The sequence below is a fragment of the Cajanus cajan genome, chromosome 6 (assembly GCF_000230855.2).
Source record: "Cajanus cajan strain Asha chromosome 6, NIPB_CcT2T_4, whole genome shotgun sequence".
NCBI classification, from domain to species: Eukaryota; Viridiplantae; Streptophyta; class Magnoliopsida; order Fabales; family Fabaceae; genus Cajanus; species Cajanus cajan.
The window spans coordinates 7,301,425-7,324,207 of NC_138522.1; the positions used below are offsets into that span (position 1 = coordinate 7,301,425).

The 22,783-nt window shown below is 30.8% G+C and overlaps 1 protein-coding gene, 1 long non-coding RNA gene and 3 other non-coding genes across 5 annotated transcripts; 1 reads left to right on the forward strand and 4 right to left on the reverse strand.

Annotated features, from left to right (window-relative positions):
• Window positions 1-6,789: 6,789 nt before the first annotated feature.
• On the reverse strand, window positions 6,790-9,650 carry LOC145958925 (uncharacterized). The gene is made up of 2 exons (XR_014434502.1): window positions 8,941-9,650; window positions 6,790-7,014 (listed from the first exon to the last, which is right to left on the reverse strand). It is a non-coding gene; the product is annotated as an uncharacterized LOC145958925 (long non-coding RNA).
• LOC114916594 (small nucleolar RNA snoR77Y) lies at window positions 8,288-8,366 on the reverse strand. Its single transcript, XR_003805151.1, has one exon. It is a non-coding gene; the product is annotated as a small nucleolar RNA snoR77Y (small nucleolar RNA).
• LOC114916602 (small nucleolar RNA snoR2/U65) lies at window positions 8,434-8,593 on the reverse strand. The gene has a single exon (XR_003805159.1). It is a non-coding gene; the product is annotated as a small nucleolar RNA snoR2/U65 (small nucleolar RNA).
• On the reverse strand, window positions 8,631-8,801 carry LOC114916587 (small nucleolar RNA Z112). Its single transcript, XR_003805144.1, has one exon. It is a non-coding gene; the product is annotated as a small nucleolar RNA Z112 (small nucleolar RNA).
• A 9,135-nt stretch (window positions 9,651-18,785) lies between the features above and the next one.
• LOC109809382 (short-chain dehydrogenase TIC 32 B, chloroplastic) lies at window positions 18,786-22,736 on the forward strand. The gene is made up of 8 exons (XM_020372676.3): window positions 18,786-19,075; window positions 19,884-20,115; window positions 20,260-20,339; window positions 21,613-21,766; window positions 21,860-21,938; window positions 22,054-22,141; window positions 22,219-22,265; window positions 22,403-22,736. The coding sequence occupies exons 1-8, from the start codon at window positions 18,946-18,948 to the stop codon at window positions 22,583-22,585; spliced, it is 993 nt and encodes a 330-aa protein (XP_020228265.2). The 5' UTR covers window positions 18,786-18,945; the 3' UTR covers window positions 22,586-22,736.
• Window positions 22,737-22,783: the final 47 nt, after the last annotated feature.

The window sequence follows — 22,783 nt, forward strand, 5'->3', positions numbered from 1 at the left end:
CTGTAGACTTTATCTTCTTTGCCTTTTTTGACAAAACCTTCAGGCTGTTGTACGTACACTTCTTCCTTGAGCTCACCATGAAGAAAGGCACTCTTCACGTCAAGTTGGAACACCTCCCATCTATGTTGAGCTGCTAAAGCTAACAGTACTCACACAGTGTCAAGTCATGCTACTGGGGCAAATACTTCGGTGTAATCCACGACATACTATTGTGAATACCTTTTTGCCACCAACCGTGCCTTATGCTTCTCAACATTCCCACGTTCATTGAGCTTGGTTTTAAACACCCATTTAACTCCAATAGGTGTGACTCCTTTTAGAGCGTCAGTTAGTTCCCACGTTTTGTTTCTTTCAATTGCTTGGATCTCCATATTCATTGCTTCTCTCCATTTCATGTTTTGGGATGCTTCCTCGTACGAGTGAGGGTCACTCCCGTTTTCAGCCATCATCAATGCCATTAGGCTTGCTTCTTCAATAGAGAAGTGTGTATAATCTGTCATCCAAGTTGGTTTTCTTCTATGCCTTATTGCCCTCCCTTCAACTGGGCAGTCGTGTTCATCGTCATCTGCTAGCGGTCTGATCCTATTTGGTCTGAGCTCTCTTGGGCGACTTGAGGAAGCACCAAGAGTGACGCCATCGTTGTTTGCTTTTTCATGTTGTGTAGATCCTTGGTCTTCACTTCCAGTTTCAGTTATTTGTTCTTCCCAGTCCAGTGCATCAGTTTTGCGTCCTTCTTCAGTTCCTTGCCAATCCCAACTCTTGTCTTCTTCAAAGATTACATCTCGGCTCACAATGACTTTCTTTTTTATAGGATCAAATAATCTGTAAGCTTTAGATTCATCACTCACTCCTAGGAAGACACGTCGTTTGCTTTTGTCGTCGAGCTTGCTTCTCTTTTGATCTGGTATGTGAGCATGAGCTATACATCCAAAGACCCGAAAATGATCCACTTTTGGCTTGTCTCCACTCCACGCTTCCTTTGGGGTTTTTTGTTCGATTGCTGAAGTTGGGCTTCGATTTTGCACGTGTACACACCATCTAACTGCTTCAGGCCAAAAAGCTTTGGGAACTTGTCTATCATTTAGTGTTGCTTTTAGTGCATTCATAACTAGGGATGGCAACGGGGCGGGTTTGGTACGGGTTTCATGATACTCGTCCTCGTCCCCGCGAGTTCAACCCATCCCCGTCCCCGTCCCCATACCCGTCGGGTATAGATTTTCATCCTCATCCCTGTCCCCGTCAGGTATCGGGTATACCCGTACCCGTACCCGTACCCGTCAATTTTTTTATTTTTTATTTTTTGTAAAAAAAATGATATTTTTAAATTATTTTTTATATTATATTATAATTATAATTAAGTTATTTCTTTATCTCATATTATAATAAGTAATCGCACATAAAAAAATATTAAATTTTTTTAATATAATTAAATTGAAAGTGAGTATTAAATTAAAAATGAGAACGGGGACGGATACAGGTACGGGTACGGGACGAGTAAGTACATACTCGTACCCGTACCCGGTCAAACCGGGTATTCCCCGTCAAAGTCGGGAAGGGTTCAGGTATTACCTGCGGGTATGGGTATATTTGCCATCCCTATTCATAAGTGTTTTGTTTCTCCGTTTGGTGACTCCATTTTGTTGAGGCGTATAAGCAGTTGTTAATTGTCTAGAGATTCCTTGATCCTTGCAAAAATCTTCAAACTCTGTTGACGTAAATTCACCTCCTTGATCGATCCTTAGACAAGTGATGCATGCACCAGCTTCCTTTTCAACGCAAGCTTTGAATCTTTTGAACATAGTAAATGCTTCTGATTTCTCTTGCAAAAACTAGATCCAGGTTTTACGAGAAAAATCATCAATGAAGCTTAATATGTACCTCTTGTTGTTTGAGGATGGTGTGATGGGACCACAAATATCAACATGGATTAGCTGAAGTTGCTTTGAGGCCCTCCACAAGCTTTTCCTTGGTATTGACTTTCGTTGTTGCTTGCCAATGAGACAAGTAACGCAAATTCTTTTTAGGAACTTCAGTGGTGGAAGTCCAATGACCATCTCCTTACAAGCCAGTGTGTTTAGCCCTTTGTAGTTATGGTGGCCAAAACGACAATGCCACAGATGGGTTTCCTGGTCTAAGGTGGTGTGAGCTTGCATACACATGGGATCTTTAGGTGTTGTAGAGGCTGTAACATAAAACATTCTGTTTCCCCTCATATTGGTGTGCATGATTAAACCTTTCTCCGGATGAAGCACTTTGTAGTTGCCATTTTGGATTAAGATGGATAACCCCTTTTCTTGGAGTTGGCCTAAGCTTAGTAAATTGTTCTTAAGCTCAGGGACAAAGTAAACATCGGATATTACCTGAGTAATGCCATTGATTTGCACACGAATGCTCCCTTTACCTACAACTGTCATCGTGGTATTATTTCCAAGTTTCACAGTTCTACATAATCCCTTTTCCATTTTTGAAAATCATTCCTTGTTTCCTGTCATGTGATTGCTGCAGCCAGAGTCTAGGAACCATACTTCCTCAAGTATGGTTTGATGCAGCTCTTCGTATGCCACTAGTAAGAGGTCTTCGTCCTCTTCTTCAAGCTCCGCATAATTGGCCTTCTTCTCCCAATCTGGGCACTCATATTGAAAGGGACCCATCTTGTGACACTTAAAGCACTCAATGATTGCTTTATTGAGTGGTTGTCTGCCTTTTCCTCCTTTGTTGCATCCCCCTCTGAATGAACCTTTGCCTCCTCTACCCCTAGTAGGTCTATCGTCATTGGTTATCTTCAAGACATGTTCTTCTGTTTGGAAACCTTGCATGCGTTGCTCATGCACGAAAAGGCTGCCATGTAGTTCATCAATGCTCAAGATACCCAAATCATTTGACTCCTCTATTGAACATACAACATAGTTGAACTTGGATGTCAAAGATCTTAGTAGTTTGCTAACAACCGTACTTTCCTCCATTGCCTCACCATTTGATTTCATTTTGTTGACCACATGGAGAATCCTGCCCATGTAGTTGTCCACCGTCTCCCCTTCTTTCATAGCAAGCAATTCAAACTCTCTTCTCAGTGCCTGAAGTTGTGCTTGTTTCACCTTTGTGGACCCTTGATACTTTCTCTGCATGGAGCTCCATATTGCCTTTGATGTTCCTTTGTCAAGAATAGTTTCAAGAATTTCTCTGTCAATGGCTTGAAATAAGAAATTCTTGACTTTCAAGTCTTTGAGCTTGGCCTCTTCTATACTCTTTCGTTGTGCCTCAGTTGGTGTTGCTCCAGGTGTAGGGGTTGGTATACCTTCTTCTATAAGGTGCCACATTTCTTTACTTCGTAGGAAGTTTTCCATTGTCATTGACCAAAATTCATAGTGGCCATCGAACTTCGGAATGGCTGGCTGAACAAATTTTTTAGACGCAGACATGGTGAACTTTTGAAATATTTTCTTTTCCTCACTCTCACTATTTCTCAATGTTTCTTTCCTCACACTGTACCAGGCCCCTTACGGAGCTCTGATACCAATTGTTAATCGCAGAAATGTAACGTAAAGAAATATTGAAGGAAAATCTGTATCTTATTCAATGGAATGAAAGTGGCTTATATAAGCCTACATGAAACAGAAATGAAACATAAATGACACGTACTGACCCACGTACATGAAACGGAAATGACACATACTAACCCACGTGGTAACAATCCACGCTTCATGATAACAAACCGAAAATAAAGAAAACTGGTTCTAGAAACTAGGACTTTATTCAAAATGCCTTAAACAAAACTTTGACTAATGATTTCAACTGACAAAAATAACACCATTTGATCTTAATTGCGACATCAACAATCACAAAAATGAATCCAATCATGGGCATACTTAAGAAGAAGAATATCATTCTCCTCCTCCAACTCATACATACCAATCTGAACATGAAGTTACTCACAATCAATCTCATCATTTATAAGGTCATTATATAGTTTAAAGACATCCTTTTGTTGATGGAATAATGGAAAACCCCCTTCCTATAGGGTGGAAGACATTAAACATCAAACGATATGATAACACATCGATCCTAACGAGCATATTGATGCTTACATTACTCATATGAATCTCCACACAAACGAATATGTTATCATGTGTCTTGTTTTCCCAACTTCATTAAAAGGATAAGCATTGAGTTTATATACTTAATTACCCTCGAGATCTATAGATAACTTTGACACTCTTGTACAATGCTTTACAACACAATATGACACTACTCAACCTCATCATATTACTTTAGGTGCTCTTGCAAATTTGAGACAAGGAGATGAAAAATCATTAAGGAAGAGAATCGATTTGTATTGAGAAACTTTGCAATCTCAATCTTGAAGTTGTCGTACATTCTATGCTCATGTCCCTTAAACGAAGACCTTTTGTTGACAGATTATGTTGTAGACAACCGATTAATATGGACAAACTTTGCATAAGAGCCACTGGATTTACAAATGGAAAAACATACTAAATTCCAAAATGCATCCAACAAGAATGAATTAAGTGGTAGAGAAAAATTGAAGGTAGTAAAGAAAAATGGAAGAGCACGCTAAATTCCTATGGAAGCAAGGGAACTAACTCAAAAGGCTAGCTTTTCATCGAGTTCAAAACGAAGAAGTGCATAATGATATTGACCTCTTTGATAAGGTTAGAGAAAATGCTCAGATAAAGGAAAAAGTTTGCAAACTACACACCTCACAATGATACAATTCTAAACTCAAAACAAGAAGTTTCTATGAAGGAGAATTACTATGGAGAATAACAGGAAAGCAAGGGAAGATTCTTCAGCAAGGATGTTTGTCGCAAATTGGAAAAGGCATTACCATATATTAGAAAGTTTACAAAATGGTGCATATAGACTAATAGAGTTGAGAAGCAAGGTTCTACCAAGAACTTGGAATACTACTCATTTGAAGTCCTACTTTAGTTAAAATGTATCCTTAGGTGACGTACTTTTTTTCCTACCCTGGTCTTTTTTCCTTATGTAAAAAACATAAGAATTTTGATTGAGGAGGTTTTAATGATGTACACCTTAAGTAAATAAAGTAAAAAGTTGTGCAAAAATGATTGTTATCTAAAGTAAAGAAAAATTCCTTTTATTTTGAGATATTTGCATCATTTAATTTATCTTGTATCTCTATTTATTCTTTATATATTCTTTTACATGTTTAAATAAAACTTAAATGGTCGAATTCGAAGCCATAATGCTTAATAAAATTGTCAAATTCAAAGCCATAATACAGTAATTGAGTTCAAAGGTTTAATACTTATTGAATTAATTAAAATTGGCAAAACTCATAGAACAGTAATTTGAGTATCAAATTTTGCTAATATAAAGAAATTTTATATAAAAAAAGTCATAACACTTAATATTATTGATATAATATTACAATGAAAAATATTGGAATAACTAACAAACTCAATCTTTACAAAAATTACTATGATAAAAAACTATTCATTCATATTCAATCATAATTTCTTTTTTTCTCTTTCATTCCTTCTTTGTTATTATCATCAAGAAGATCATCTTCATCAACAAACTTTTCATCAAAAACATCTTTATTAATATGAACTTGATTAAGATCAATACCTAAAGAAATTTAACTTGGCGAATAGCTTAAACAAAATCTCTTCTATGTTCAACCACAATTTAACATTGTACATTGATAAGTTCTTTATCCAAGTTTCCATTAGTTAACTTAGACAACTCTAATCCTTTCTTTAGGTGGGTAATTTTCTTCCCATTTGCAACTATGACACTTTGGCAAACCTTTATTATTTTCTCTAGACATTTTAACTTTTTCTTGAAGAATTTTAGCCTTATTTTCATGCTCCTTAATCTAATCTTCAAATTCTTTAGTAACTCTTTCTTCAAAAGTCTTAATCTTAACCTCTATTTCACTTTCAACAACCTTCAACTTGTCCAATAAATTTCCAACTTTTATAGAGTAAGATTGGTTAGCCTTAACTATAATAGTGAATGATTTAGTTGTTTTTACTAGATTTTTTCAGTCTCATTTAACTCAGTATTTAATGTCTAGATTTGAGCATTCTCTACTTTCATCTTATCCATTTGTACCAAATTCTTCTTCCATTTTTCTACCAATGATCCACAACAACAATGTACAGAATATGACCCTTCAAGTGGACTAATATTCTCAATAATTGCTTTATTAGTAATGTAGGTTGGATCCTCCTCATAAAATGCTTTTACAATGAGGTTAATATTCCTTAATAAAGTGACATCAAGGGACATACTCATGTGATTTGACCTTGCCAAAGGGCAATTGGTATCATACCTTTGATAAACACATCTTAGTCGATTCATTGGTTCGACTTGAGAACTAGATGGTTGAACAGATGGCTCAACTAAAAGAAGTGATGTCCTAGTAGAAGTCTCAATCACATTTCCAACTTCAAGAGTTTTTTATATCTCCCTACTATCATTCATTAACTTAGTATTTTCATTCAACCTCTCAACAACTAAATTCATTGATATTGTTACTTCCTTAAAGGTGACATTGCTAATATAATTCTTTAAAAAATTCTTTTGAATTGAAGTATTAACTTCTTTCTCGGTACTTTCTTCATTATTGACTAAATTTTTGGTATTTTTCTCTTTCCTTAAAGGTTACTTTGATTTTCATGATCATTTGAGATGTCCTTTTCTCCCAAGTTAAACTTAGTTTTTAATTTAAGTCATTTACTTCGGCCCATGATATTTGTAAATGGAGAAAAACACATATTAGAAAGTAAGAATAACAACAACCACAACAATAAAAAGAAAACTTATAATTACAAGTACACACTTTCTAAATCATTGAGAAAATTATCCAAGTTAGAAAGTTACAAAATAGTTTTACTTTCCAAATAGTGAGGTAACAAATGCAGTTTACTAATGCCTTATTCCTCAAATGGAGTTAGAACAATACCCTCAAATCCAATGAACTTAAGGGGTTGGGATTGCCAATAAAAGATGAATTTAGGTTTCCTGTTCACATTGGAAAACAACATCTAACTTAGGATCACTATAAATATGTCAAGTTTTAAAAAATAATTAATAAACTCTCTAAAATAATAAATTTGTCCGGTCCCGACTTGGGCCAATGTAAAAAATTGAAAAACTCGATAAAATAATAAGATAATAATTTTTCGGGAGATCCCTTTATAATTTTCGATCCCAAGAAAATCATAAATTAATAACTCATAGAAACCGAAAAAAAAATATATTACATTCTATTGAAATATGATTCAATAGTCATTACGTATTAATTTTCAATGCATATGTACTTCAAAAATTACTAATTTATGTTAAGTCTCAAGATTCGCTGCAACGTAATTCTAAAAGACATAAACTAATTTATCTTTTTATTTGATATGTACAATATAATTACTTAAAAACTCTTTAAATTAATAATTATTAATTTATCAATAAATTAATAACTCTCTAAATTAATAAATTTCTTCGGTCCTGACATTATTAATTTAAAAAGTTTCTACTATATTTGGATGTAATTAAGTTGGAGCTACATTGATTCTATATTTAGAAACTCACATTCAAAAGGAGAAAAAGGAATTGAAAGCCTAAGATCTTTAAAAAGACATTGATACACATATTTATCATTATGTGAGCCTTATAATTCTAAAATGAGTGATGTTTCGAACAATATCTAAGGACGATCTTAAAACTCATTAAAACTTGTATCTTAAAACTTTTTTAGAACTTTGTATCTCTTAATCGAATTTTTATATCTTTTTAGAACTTTGTATCTCTTAATCGAATTTTTATATCTTTTTAGAACTTTGTATCTCTTAATCGAATTTTTATATCTCCAATTACGTGAGTTATCTATACATAGTTTCTTGTGATCTTGTGAAAACCTGAAAAGACTTGTAAATAATACTTTGTTGGAAAATATCAATGTTGAGATTATTAAATAGTTTCTTATTTACAGCGTTATTTCATTTAAAAATTTATACAAAAAATATTGAAAGCGTTTTTGTCCTCCTTATTTTCTATGCAAATTTTAGAAATATGTCTCAAATTTTTAACTTTGGCTTTCATTTCATTGATTCCAATATTATTCAAACTATTTATAACATGTATTTCGAAATTTAAACAACCAAATTATAACATTAATTAAAAATAACCATTTAACAAACACTAAACAAAAGTCTTAAAAAAAGTCATCCTCAAATAATATTTGCTTTGAAAAGTGTAAAAAATCAACTCTACAAAAGCACAAAGATGGTGCTAAACAGTGGTGAAGCCTCAGTCAGCCAGAAATTCACATCAATTGTGTTCAGACGGTAATTCCAATTCAAATTAATCCTCATCGGCTTCACTAACTACCAAACACACAGACAATAACATAAAAACAAAACGTGAAATTGTTTCATAGAACAAAAGAAATGTAATCGCATAAATCGGCTCCGCAGATCATAATTTCATGAGATCCGCAGGTTCCTATCAGGATGCGAAACGAATGAATTTCACTCTTTCTTTTGGTCCAATCATAGCATCGCTGGTCAATGCTCACTTGTGGCTACCAGCGACGTGGCATCGGACACAAAAAAAATTCAAAATTAAAGTTTAAAAAAAAAAAAAACCCTCAGAGACCCGTTTCAAATCACACACACAGCACCGAAAAGAACGTTCTCGACCAATGGCAACAAGAGCTACAATTGGTGGATGAGAACGTTCTTTGAATCGGCACTGCGTTTAGAGTGTCATACGGCACTTCCTATCAATTATGGGAGATCTTTCCTCATAGGGAGTTTTCACTTTTCCATCGTCAACGCAAAAACATAACAATTGAAATTGAAATCAAAATAGTGATGAACATAATCGGAATTCATACAATACTGCAACTACTACCATAGAATGAATCAACGAAAACAGTAATATGGAGCATACCACCGAGCGGTGCAATGAACCCTAACCGGCCAACAGAAGCATATGGTGGAAGAATGAAAGAATAGGGTTTTAGAGGTGATATTTATAGGTGTGTTTATTTATCGTGGGCCGTTAGGGTTAGGGTTTGGGTGCTGCATTTGAATGTGGATTTTATTGGGTTTTCGGTTAGTAAAACCCGATAAGGCCCAAATAAAGAAGCAAAAAGATGGAGTATTCAGATTTTGGGCCTACAGTAAACCAAAAAAAATAAGAGAAGCCCAATTATGAAGGGGCTCCAATATAGGATCTAATAAGTGACCAAAAATCTTAAGGCCCAATTTTTCCAAGAAAAGAGAGTAAGGGAGAGTGAATTCACTCTATGTTGGGCCCAAAAATACTAAAATGTCACCAAGCTCAATTTTTTCTCAGAAGAAAAGACAGTGAGCAAGCAAACAAAAAAAGTAGTCCCTCCATTTTTTTTCTTGTCACGAGCATTTTCGTTCATTGCGTCTAATACTAATCTTGCTCATATTACTCAATGATTTGATGATTTTTCGTACGTGATGAGAATTAAATACGAGTTTTTGCTAATTAGATCATCCCAAAATGAGTACAAAATGTATAACTACTATATTAACTTGCTGAGTTATAGTCCATCCAATTTGTCAACATAACAAAAAAACTTGCTCGCTAAAAATATAAAACACAAAGCAAATATGTTAAGGAAAATGTTATTATTTATTGTCCACACATAAAAAAGTATATATATAAAGTCAAAGAAAATGTTAGTATCTTTGTCAACACTCCGCACAAAAATAAATTAAAAGCAGAAATATGAAAGGACAAAGGAAAATGTTATTTGATTTGGCTAATTTATAAGTTTGTTTGATCAAAATAAAATTATTTATCTGCTTTTCATTTCTTATTCTTATTACTTTATTTTGAATTGCACTGTTACTTCAAATAAAAACAATATACTTATTTTATTTTATTTGTACGAGTTAACTTATTAACTAATCTAGTATATATTTTTTCAACGAAAAAAAAAGAAGATGAACACTCCAGCTCAAAAAGTATCGATTAGAAGAAAATTGAGTATAAATCCCAATTGTGATTCACATATGTAGCCTCTACTCCATGTTGCTTGCTTTATACACTGTCCACAGTATAACCCACTCCCCCAACAATGGCAAACACATAATAATAATAAGTGTCTTTGAATAATTTTGTTCTCTATTTTAGTGTCTCCTTGCCCACCACTCTCAGTGTTTTGAAGGGACAACTCACGTAATCACCATTTCAAAGAACAATATCTTAATCTATAATTGTCATTATTTTATTGTGGTGTTGCTGAGGGGGAGGGATGCATGCCCATCATCCTTAATCCTAGCTATCACACATGAACCATTAGATTTTCGACCTTGGATTATGCACACAAATCTTTTTGGTTACATTGAGATGAAGACAAACAACCTTTTCTTCAAATCTTCTTGTACAATGGCCCCAACTAAAGAAAAGTAATAGCTAGCTACGATTCTCTCGTCATTGCTTAATCTAGATTATCTACTCTAAAGATAATAATATACTATGGTTAATGGCATGTGTGAAGGTATAATTAAAGGAGGGGAAAATTAGCATTGGATGTGCGCCACTTCCACTTCTTCCGTGATTGGCTCGTTTAGTTTCTACTTTCTATTTTTTGAGGCCATGTGTCACCATGTTATTGGTATGTGGCACGTGGGTCAAGGACAAATCAAAATCATAGGCTTTTATTATTATTATTATTATTATTATTATTATTATTATTATTATTATTATTATTATTATTTTTAGTGATGTTTTGTTAGTGCCAGGGATAATACAAATTAAGCTAGATGATTGTTCCGAAGAAAGAAATTAGGGGTTGTGGATTAGATTTTAGTCCCTTTGAATGCATCAATTCAGCTACTAAATTTTGACTAATATTGGAGGGGACATAGTTATGACAATAGGGCCCCAAAGGTTCGTTCAGGGCCTTTTGTTTTTTGTTATTCCAGTCAAAGGCAAAACTGCACATCACTTGTAAGCTTTATCATTATTCATTATTAATATAAAAAAAAAAAGACAGTTAATTTGGAGATGCATTATCTATTTTTCTCTTATTATTACAAGCTAGAAAAAGGGCACTATTTCCTCTATTTAAAAAAAAATAGCAGTTATCTTCGATGGAGTAGTTAGTTAATTTATTGTGCATATTTTTCTTTTAATTCCTATTTTATCTTTAAGAACTGGTGGAAAAAGATTGAAAAATGATAGTGAGATATAAAAATATTGAAAGAATTGGACACAAATAAAGTTATTCCCTTTTATATATGTTATTAGTGAAAGAAAAAGAACTTGATATCTATGTATTTTCAAAATAAAAATAAAAAGATAAAAATAATAGAGTAGCTGGTTTCTAAGAGAAAGAAGTCTAAAGAGAAAATTTTATGGTGAAATAGAAGATAAAATAAAATAAAATAAAAAATAGTGAGAGAGAAAGTGTTGTTTAAAGATAGTTAAAGAGATAAAACAATAAAAAAAAATGTATGTCAAATAGATATATTATCTTTATTATAGTTATAGATTAGTATAGAAGTACAAACTATATATTCCAACAATTGTTATTTAAATAGGACTATTTATAAATATCGTAACAAATAAATACTAATTAATCCAAATTAAGATTAATATTTTGGCTCAATTTTATTATTATTTGAGTGGAACTGTACCCAAATTATTCAATTTGGTTCTTTTATCAATCTAACGATTCAATTTGTGAATAAATATATTTTTAGTCTATAAAATTTTGTTATTTTTTCTTTTATTTCTTAAATATATATATATATATATATATATATATATATATATTATTTTAATCACTAAAAATTCTTTCATAAACCAAAAAAATATTGATATTAAGGACCGAAAATATTTATAGAAAAAAATGTTTAAGACTAAAAATAAAAATCAAAAAAATTCAAGGACTAAATGTAATACTATTATTTGTCATATGTATGTTATTGTTTGATTATATGATTTATTTTATGTTGTATGTTGAGTTGTCATTGTTTATAGGAGGTATAGGGATGAGTGGATCTAGAGTTAAATTATAAAGTCATGGTTTAAGAAGAGGTTGAAGTTGGTTATGAAAAGGGTTGATATATAAATAGAAAATTGAAAATTGGAATAAGTTTCATTCTCCAAATTTTAGAAAAAAAATTTCTCGAAACCAGAAAGACCTTTTATTCATCTGAACCATTTAGGAGTTCTAATTTCGCCCATAAAGTATATATATCAAGTTGAGTTATTTGATTGAGGATCTAAAAAGCTCGAATTTGAGGTGGAAAAGCTTAAGTTGAGAGTTCTGGAAACTCCCCCCACCCCCCTCACAATTATTGCTTCTATGAAATAATTTGAGGTTAGGTTTTTTATTTTTTTTGAGGTTGTAATATGATGAATGAGGTGATTATGAGCCAGATCCAGGGTTGTATGTTGTGATTCATTGTACTTTTTGTGGTGTTTAGCCTAGTAAAAATCAATTAAATAACTATAATATAGGTTATTTTTTTAATATATAATATTTTGGCATATTGGATATAATAAAGTATATGTCACATCAATCAATAATTTGACATTTATAATTTTTTGGAGTAGTTTATTATATACTTTTAATTTTAAAAAGTTGTAGATTTCGAAAACTCATAATTAACGGGGGTAAACGATAGTAATTAGAAAGTGCAACAGTACCAATGTTCATTGAATTCTGCATGGAATTTCATTAACATTTTGACAATTATGCTTTTCTAACTAATGAGAATGTTGGGTAGGTTGTGAATCGATTTCTAAGCTAATTATGTTGCGAATCTACCAACACCTTTGTAGATGACATGGTTAATTTTAAAGGCTTGCTTTGCGATCAAGCCATAGTTGATCAAATTTAATCTATAGGAACTGAATTTATAATCAGTATTATTTCACTAGTTAACATTGTTATTTTCTATTTTATTTATTACTCAGTGTAACATCATGATGTTTGATTGAATTGATCAGGTGGCAATAACTTGAAATTTGAGAAGACCAACTCGAGCTACTCATTTTTACGTACGAAGTCATTGAAATACATATTATATAAGACCCTTTTTCGAAATTTATATTATAATTAATACTCTTTTCACTCAATTTTTTACTAGTCTTTTTTATAATATTTTTTATAATTATCAGTTGTATTAATTATTTTTCTCTAAAACACCTCATTTAATTAATAATTTTTAAGATAAAAAAATAATAAATATTTGAAATTAATTAGATAAAAATTGTCTCTCTTTTATTATGAATGGAGAAAATAAATAGATACATAAATATCTCTCTCTTTCAAACATTACTTAATTAGATGAAAAAGGATTAAGTAAAAAGATAAAATGTTAATTTAAGAGATTAATATTAAAAATAATTTTATAAAAACAGTTTAAATTATTGATAAATTCAATATTCTTAACTAAATTAACTAATTTTCTTAAAAAATGTAATTTAATTGAAATTTGAAAAAGTCTTATAATTAGGAATGAAATTAAATAGTATTACTTTTTAATATTTTATTCTCAACATGGGTAAATATATATTACTTTTAACTATATAAGAATTAAGTAATTCAGAAAGTGAACAAATTAATTTGAAAAACACCTTCATTGTACATACATGGCTTAAAAAATTTACAAAAAAAGAAGGTAATACAAAAGTTTACAAACAACACAAATAAGTTAAAGTAATTAATTATCTCACATTAGAATTTTCGCATAAAAAATCTACCAAAAACATTTTATGATTACACAAGAATAATTTTATGAATTGTCCCGACACTAAGTAGAATAGCTTTAGGTATTGTTCCCACCCCAAGTTTATGAGTATAGTTAATATGGACGTATTTGAATTATTGTCAACTATTTTTAGATTTGTTAAATTGTAATGATTTTATTATTCAAAGAGTTTTAATAAATTAAAGAAAGATATTGTTTATAAACTATTCGATTTTTATATGATATAAAATTTTAGGTATATCAAAACAAATTATCTAATCAAGATTAAATAATAACAAGAGTTGTCCGAGACACAAATATTTCGACAGTAAGATCACTATATCCAAAATATTATTTGCTTTGGTGCTTATTAAAATTGACAATCAAGTAGAGTAGAAATTGGAAAGAAATATGTATATTTATTAATCTTTACTATCCAATATAATAACCAATTCTGTTTCGACATAAGGAATAACTAGTTTCTAAAAAAAAAAAAGACATATATAATTAATACAATCAGAATTACACCCATAATCCAAGTTAGTTTATGAATTTTTTTAAACTATCTATGAGATACACAAGAAATTAAGACCATCACATTTGCTGAAAGTTATAATAATAATAATAATAATAATAATAATAATAATAATAATAATAATAATATCAAAAAATAAATATAAATAAAAATGAAAATAAAAATAAATAAAAAAACTTGATTTTAATTCTTAGCTGATTAAGCAAATGAAAAGAAATAAAGGAAGAATTTCGCTCCTTAAATGGTTCTACCTAATTGATTTTACTCGAATTGGTTTAAAGTGACTTCTAAATATTAAAAGCTTTAAAAAAAAAAAAAGACATTACTTTTTTTTTACATAAAAAAATTACTTTTACTCTTTTGCACTTCCACGCAAAACATAATGATCAATGTTTGAATTATTTAATATATATGTATCTTTAATATGCATAAAAAAAAATATATGCCTTTTTAATTGCCAAAAAGTTCGTTCCACGACGATATAATGCAGTTTAATTTATATTTCAATGTTTTTCATTGATTTTGTATGTACAATAGTGACAACAAAATTATAACTTAATTCATATTACACAAACCTTTACCATCAAGTCAATTCTAATATTTCAACTTTTTTCATTATTTAGTCACATATGTTTCAATCTCATGCATGTATATATAGCTAGAAATCAGTCTGACTTTTTTATAAAAATCTGTGACCGACAAAATCAATAAATATTTTGTATTAATTAATTATATAATTGATTGGTACCAAATATTTATTAATCGTGGAATCCAGAGTGATTTCTAGTAAGATTTCATCTCCCAACAACCACACATGCACCAATTTACTTGGCTAAAACAAGAAGTTACGTACAGGTCATAATTGTCAGCTTATTAGCTCTTTTTAGGGTAGAGGGTGTGAGAGTGCAAACCCACTTTAGCTTTTGAATGATGGGAATTGAAGGAGATTAGTGTCCTTGAAGCATATATATCTAGTTCCGGATATGCATGTAGTATATGATCATGCCATATTATATATGCACACATATGAATATATATTAAAAGTTTAACCTAACACGTACACTTTTTCTCTGGGGACTAGCCATGATGCACATGAAGAATGAAGAAGGTGCCACATGTGAAAGAACAAGAGTATGAGTAGTGTTTGTAAGAGGTGTGGCAGGTTGATGAGATGGTGTTGGTGAGTTGGGAAACACAATGGGACCCTACACACAACCCATACTTGCTATTTCACCACTTCCCTTGTTCAAAGGTCAACCTCAGTGCCTATCTTTTAACCCTACATTGGATGGCTGAACAAAAATATTGGACAAAAGAGAAGTGAGTGGCACGCAGCAAAAGCATCTTTGTCTGCAACTCCTATGTGTCTCTCTGTCTCTCTATGCTTTCATGATTCCTTTCTCATTTGTGGTAACAATTTGAATTATCAAAAACTTACATTGCATGCTACATGATATCATTGGTTTTTCTAGATGCACACGTGTTAGGACAACATTCATATGCCTGCATATATATCAGTGCATGCATGCATCATCATGAAATTACAAAGCAGGGGTCACTTTTAACCAAAGGTTTTTTATATTTTGACTATATATTATTAGTAGAAATGCTCAAAGTCACATACGTACTAGCTAGGATCAGAACATGTATGTACACATACAAATTAATTTTGAGTTCTTGTGTATTATATAGATACTACAATAAAATGTGTTTTTAACGATATTAAAAAAAATATTGTTAAATTATGAATAAATATTATTAATATTTTTTAAGATAAAGTTATTAAAGATTTTTAACAACATTTCATATATTAATAACAATATTTTTAAAAATATTATCAAAGTGATATTCTATAATATTTTAATAATGTTGTTAAATTTTTGTAAATTTTATAAAATAATAATTTGATTGTATTATTGCTTATATTTTATAATTTTTGTTTACTAAGTCCTTTAAAATTTAGAACATTATAAGTTTTTCTTTTTAACAAAAAAAGATATCATAATAGTCATTATAAAATTTATATCACATAGCAAAATTCATTTATCTTAAGTTTCACTATATGAGTATATATATTTTTCATGTATTATTCTTTTACTTGCTGTTAAACTTCAATTTAAAAAAATAATAAATGTAGGAAAAATATATTTTTTTTTATATGCTATTCTTTTACTTGGTGTAAGATTAAATTTTGAAAGCCAATTATAAAGAACAACATTGAGATAAAAAAAATGTTATTCTATCTATAATAATATTTTTTTAAAAAATGTTGCAATAACTTATTAATTTAATCTATAATAACATTTTAATAAATGTAAGTAGATAAATGTTGTTAAAGATGTTAAATTTAGTAGTGAGAACATATTAGAATCACAATAAAATGTATACTCTTTTGTGGCAATATACACATATAATCAAATTTGTTATCATAAGTACAATTAGTATTTGTGTTGGAGAATGAAAATTTGATTTCTAACTTGAATATGGAGTTATGATTAGAATATCATCATATTTTTATAATAACGATCATTCTTGTGTGAAGAAATTATACATTATTATTAAACAAAAAATATATACACACATAAAAATACATATATATATATATATATATATATATATATATATATATATTACCATTCCTATTTAGCTCTCTTAATTTTTTTGTGAGAGGACCATTCCTATTTAGCTGAAGTTTAAAATTAATAACAATTATATACCATTATTGGAGGAAAATGTGAGTGGATATGAAAATGCATTTTTATTTTGTTGATTATAAAAAAAATAAAAAATAAAAAATTAAACGTCAAACGGCCTTTGAACAAGAAGTTAGGCAAAGCCATGGCTAGAGAATCTTGTCTATTTATGTTTGCCCTTTCAGTTATGTCAAAAAACAGCGTTTTCAGTCATTTCTTCATTATGTTTGAAAGTAGTCTCATAGGTGGTCGCTTTTATTATTCTCAAATTTCAATTGATATACGTAAGCTGTTTATTTTCCCATAGGATATGTTTTGTTTAAAATAACGGAGACTTTTCTTCCTCTTGCTTTGTCTTTTCAACCAATAATTATGGCTAAAGGTTCTTAGAGATGACTTTAATTTCTGTCACTAAGATAACAACCCATTTTCTGGTGGTGATATGATTTCACAACTACATTTGTTACTGGGATATAACTTAACTCCAGCCCCCTTTTTGAAAATTGTGATCTAGCCACAACTTTGAACATGTTTTTTTTCTTTTCTTTTCTCTAAACTTGAGGTTTGCAACATTTATTTGGATCTTTTCTTCTTCTTGGTTTTTTTTCCTTCTCTTTTTTAAGTAATAGGCTTGCAACATTTATCTTGATTTTTCATAATGATTATATACTTTTTATCTTATTTTATAAAATAAATCATATGTATTCTTTATCAAAGACAATTATATTCAAATCAAATAAAACTATAATAAAATAATAATATATTTTTAAATATTTAACATAATTATATATCTAAAATTTAAATTCAAGATCACTGATTAAGTTAAAATAATCCATATCATGATTAATTAATTTGTGTCTATTAATTTTAAATGAATACATTTTAGGGACACATGACTTGCAATATAATTATTTGATAATTAAACCTTTGTCATTTGAGTTTTGTTTTCCTAAATCGCCAACTTTTATCTAGGTCTGCTCACAGTAATTCAAGTATTAATTATTTGGATGGGTCTTTCTCACTCACAAGTTAAGATAATATTTGTTTGGGTGGGTCTTCCTCACTAAGTTTTTCTTTTCCCCTTTAGGTCTTGAATTTATCAAGTGGTTCATGAATTTTTGAATTGTGGTGGACTAAGTGATCTGCTTTTAGTGGGATTGCGTTTGAGTTGCTTCTTTGTCCCCAAATCTAAGACAATTAAACTTTGGCACTCAAGCTTTTCTTCTCCTTACATTTCTTGTTTAACTAGTGTGAGAATTTCTGTTAGTTCCAACACCCCCTCTCTCTAACTTCAAAAAAAAAAAAAAATCTTACCGTCAAATATATGGAAAGATGACAGAGGGATAAGGTCAGAAACTTGACTTCAATTCTTTGAAAAGATGACAAGGTGATAGGATGATGTTTTAAAATGAAATTACAAAGTACAGCAAATTGGATCCACACAAATTGATTACCACAAAAAAAAGGTGAAAAAAGAGAGGGGCATTTAGTTTTATAACTTCAGTGGTAATCTTCAAATAATGATTTATGGTTACCTTAATTAAGTATTATTATGCACTTTTTTCTTGGTAAAGAAGCATAATTATGCTCTCAAATTCTATAAGAAAAATATCAAATCAGTGACCGCATACAACTGAAATATGCAAGTCATATAGTAATAAGGACAAACATCAATTATATCAGAAAAGAAAAAAAAATGAAAAGCTAAAAATAAAAAGGAAATAATAATATTGATATGGTAAACCGATTTAATAGGTTTTAATCACGTAGTTTGTGGACCATCGCGTATAGGTGTAATTGTCTCAACCAATGATTTCACTAAACATAGTTGCAAGGTTCCAATCTTCTGAGAGACAACTTATTAGGTAGCTAGGTTGGTATATACATGAATATAACTAACTATATATAAAAAGCTGCTGCATGTGTTTGCAGTCTCACCTTCAAAAGCCATTTGAATGTCCTTGCAACATTCTAAAGCAAACTCATGAAAGCAACACTAAGATACTTAGCAGGAATGGCTGGCCCTAGTGGCTTTGGCTCAAATTCAACCGCTGAACAAGTTACTGATGAAAGTTCTCGCTTCCTTCCTCCTGGTCTAACTGCTCTCATCACTGGTAAGTCTCAAGATATAGCTTCTAAAGGTTAGCTAGGGAGTAAAACCAACCATGAAAACCAAGCTTAATTATCACCCTCCACTTCCTCTGATATTATTTTTGATTAAAAATATGTTTGAATACAAACTTGACTACTCTTAAGTTCTAAGAGTTTCTCTATCAAAAAAATGTTCTTTATTCAAAAGAGAAGTTCTTAAAAACTTATCTAAACCTGAACTCAAACAGACTCCGAAATTGTCATCTACATATTACTACTAACCAAGGTTGTCCTTTTTCTATTTTAGTTTTTCACTAATTTCTTTTTTTAGTGAATGTGTTTCTCTTGAAAGGGATTCATGAGTATGCATATATATGGCTGTGCTGCTAGGTTTTGGTGATTCTTGAAGCACCATATATATATATTGTTCACACTTTCCTATTTTATATATTCATTTCAACTTAATTAATTCTTAGTTCTCCCTATTTTTGTCTTTTTCAAAGAGAGTAACACAGATTTTAATTTAATCTTCATCCAAAATTTTATAGCAATTGTACGGTGGTTAATTAATTTCCTTATGATTGATTTTTGCTTTTTGGCATTGAGGAAGGTGAGGGATTAAGTTTCAAACCTTCACATCACATGAACATTCATATACACTACATACTCCATAAACTCATAATCTAGATCATATCTCCTTTTTCACATGCAAAAAAGATACCCTCGTTTTATAATTTACCCTCATCTAAGAATGACAAAATCTTAACTCTTTATATTATATTCGTCAACTAGAGCACGTGATGTTTAATGATATTGAATTTATAATTGAAGGAGCGAGTTCAGGTATTGGAGCTGAAACGGCTAGGGTGCTAGCAAAGAGAGGAGTGAGAGTTGTGATTGCGGCGAGGGACTTGAAGAAGGCCAGAGAAGTGAAAAAGAACATACAAAAGGAAAATCCAAACGCTGAGATTGTTCTGTTGGAGATTGATCTTAGCTCTTTTGGTTCTGTACAGAGATTTTGCTCCGAGTTCTTAGCTTTAGAACTTCCCCTTAACATTCTCATGTAAGTTTTATCGATCATCATGTTGTTCCACCTTTTCATTTTATAGTCATCATGGTTATCATTGTGAAACAAAAGAACTAGAACAAAGCCATTCATATTTTACATGGTATATTGACTAATATATAGAATAAATTAATTTTACAGAAACAATGCAGGGATATTTTCTCAAAACTTGGAGTTCTCTGAAGATAAAATTGAGATGACATTTGCTACAAATTACTTGGGTACGTACTTTTCTGATTCTTGCTCTTTTCTTAGTGTTTACAATAATGTTGAAATCACTGTTAAATCTTTGAATGTGGATGCTGCTCGTTTTCTGAGTTCCTTAATATAAGACACAGTCACACAAACTATGAAAAACATTTAATATTAGAAGACGGTGTTGATTCAGAAGGATAAAACAATAAAATATTCCAAAATAATTTTAAATTGTCGTCACTATTTCATTATTATTAAGCTATCGTGTTACTCATATAATCCACCATCTTAAAATTGTATAGGTTGGTTTTATTTTTGTTTTAACATAAAAAAGTTCAAGTGAGGTAACCTAAACTTGGTTAAAATATTGAACGAGGTGCTTTTCACTGTAATCTGCACCAGAGACAGATCCTTGTCATTGTTTTTACTTTAACATTCTTCTTTTAATTGCAGATAAAAAGTTTGCATCATCACATATAAAAGAAGTTGGTTCGTTTAAGGTCCCCCACCAAAAACTTAAAATATACAATCGTCAATACTTTTAGGCTCCGTTAGGGTCCACGACCATAACATGGATAAAGGTCATACAGCACTTTAGGGCCTCATTTTGGTCCACAAACACTGAGCACTAGGCATGCGTTATTCTTTATGGGCTCAACGTCCAAAGCCCCTAGTGGCCCGTTTCTAAAGTGCAATGCTTTTCATTTTGGAATCAAATTGACTGTTTCCATTTTTTCCTTCCATTGTATATCTATAAATTAATGAAAATTTCATTTTTTTGGTAGGTATTTAACTAAAAATATTGTTTTACTGTTTTAAAAAAATAAAATTACTATTTTTTTTTAGTATAGAACACAGGTATCTCCATTGGGAAACAATCAAGAATTTATCACTGGAACTAGTTATTTATTTATTTTTTTGTGCTGAGAGAAGAAAGGAGGTTTAATGATTTGAATCTGTTACTTTTCTTGACTTCTTATTGGTAGAAATTACAAAAACGAAAACAAAGTTTTTTTTTTTGAAAAAGGATTTGAACGTAAGATCACATCCATACCATTCAACTCTTACAACCATTCTTATCCTTGAGAAATTGTTGCCGTAATTATAATTCTAACTAATTAGTAAAATTGAACGAAATAATTAAGATATTTAAAAATAAAGAAATCATTAGGATCGATTTAGTGGTGGTAGAGTTGAGATAATATACATTAGAACTTTGATGTGGTTATTGTAATTGCAATGAATAAAAAAATAAAGAGTAGTTTATTAAATTTTAATGTTTTTTCTTTCCTATTGCAGGTCATTTCTTGTTAACAGAAATCTTATTAGACAAAATGATAGAGACGGCAGAGAAGACAGGTATTCAAGGAAGGATAATAAATGTTTCTTCTGTGATTCATAGCTGGGTGAAGAAAGATGGTTTTCGTTTCAACGACATACTCAGTGGAAAAAGGTACAACTTTCTTGTTCTCTGCAAAATTACAACGATTATGATTGCCTTACGATTTGGATACACCATTGTATTCCTCTCTGATATCCATCGCAGATACAATGGCACACGCGCTTATGCTCAGTCAAAATTGGCAAATATTTTGCATGCGAAGGAAATAGCCAAGCAACTCAAGGTTAGAATGAGAAACAACCCAAAACTTTATTGCACTTATTATCTCTTGTTAAAGGCGATTATCATGTTTTTGTATGACCCACTTAAAAATTCACAAAATTGTAATGTAATTACAGGCAAGAAATGCAAGAGTAACTATAAATGCAGTACATCCAGGCATTGTGAAGACAGGAATTATTAGAGCTCATAAGGGCTTAATAACGGGTAGGTAAAATGCCAAATTGCCAATATCATTTAGTCAAAGATTCCATCTACTAAGAATTCGTAAAATTTCCACGCAGATTCCTTATTTTTTATCGCATCAAAGTTACTCAAAACGACATCACAGGTGTGTAAACAAACGCGTTAGGTTCAATACACTTTATTATGGATATCAAATCAAATAACGTGATTTGTAGAATTGTAAACTAGTAATGAAATATTTTCCATTACGAAGGGTATAATTATGTCAATGCGTGTCCGCAGGGAGCATCAACTACGTGCTATGTTGCTCTGAGCCCAAAAACACGAGGGATCAGTGGAAAATACTTTGCTGACTGCAATGAGAGTCACTGCTCAAGACTGGCAAAAGACGAATCGGAAGCACAAAAGCTATGGAACAACACCCATGCATTGCTTCAGAAACGACTACGTCAAGCAACAATCTGAAGCATTTCTTCTCCATTTCAAGACTCCGTGTATAATTAGGTTATTCTTTAACGTTAAGCTGCAGGCTCAACTCAAGATTTGAGTCTTAAAAGGCACCTAAAACGACATCATAATCGTGGGGCTTTACTATTAGTAACCCCATTTCCTGTCCTGTGTAACTCCAATTTTGATAATATGTTTAAATAAAAGAGCAATAAA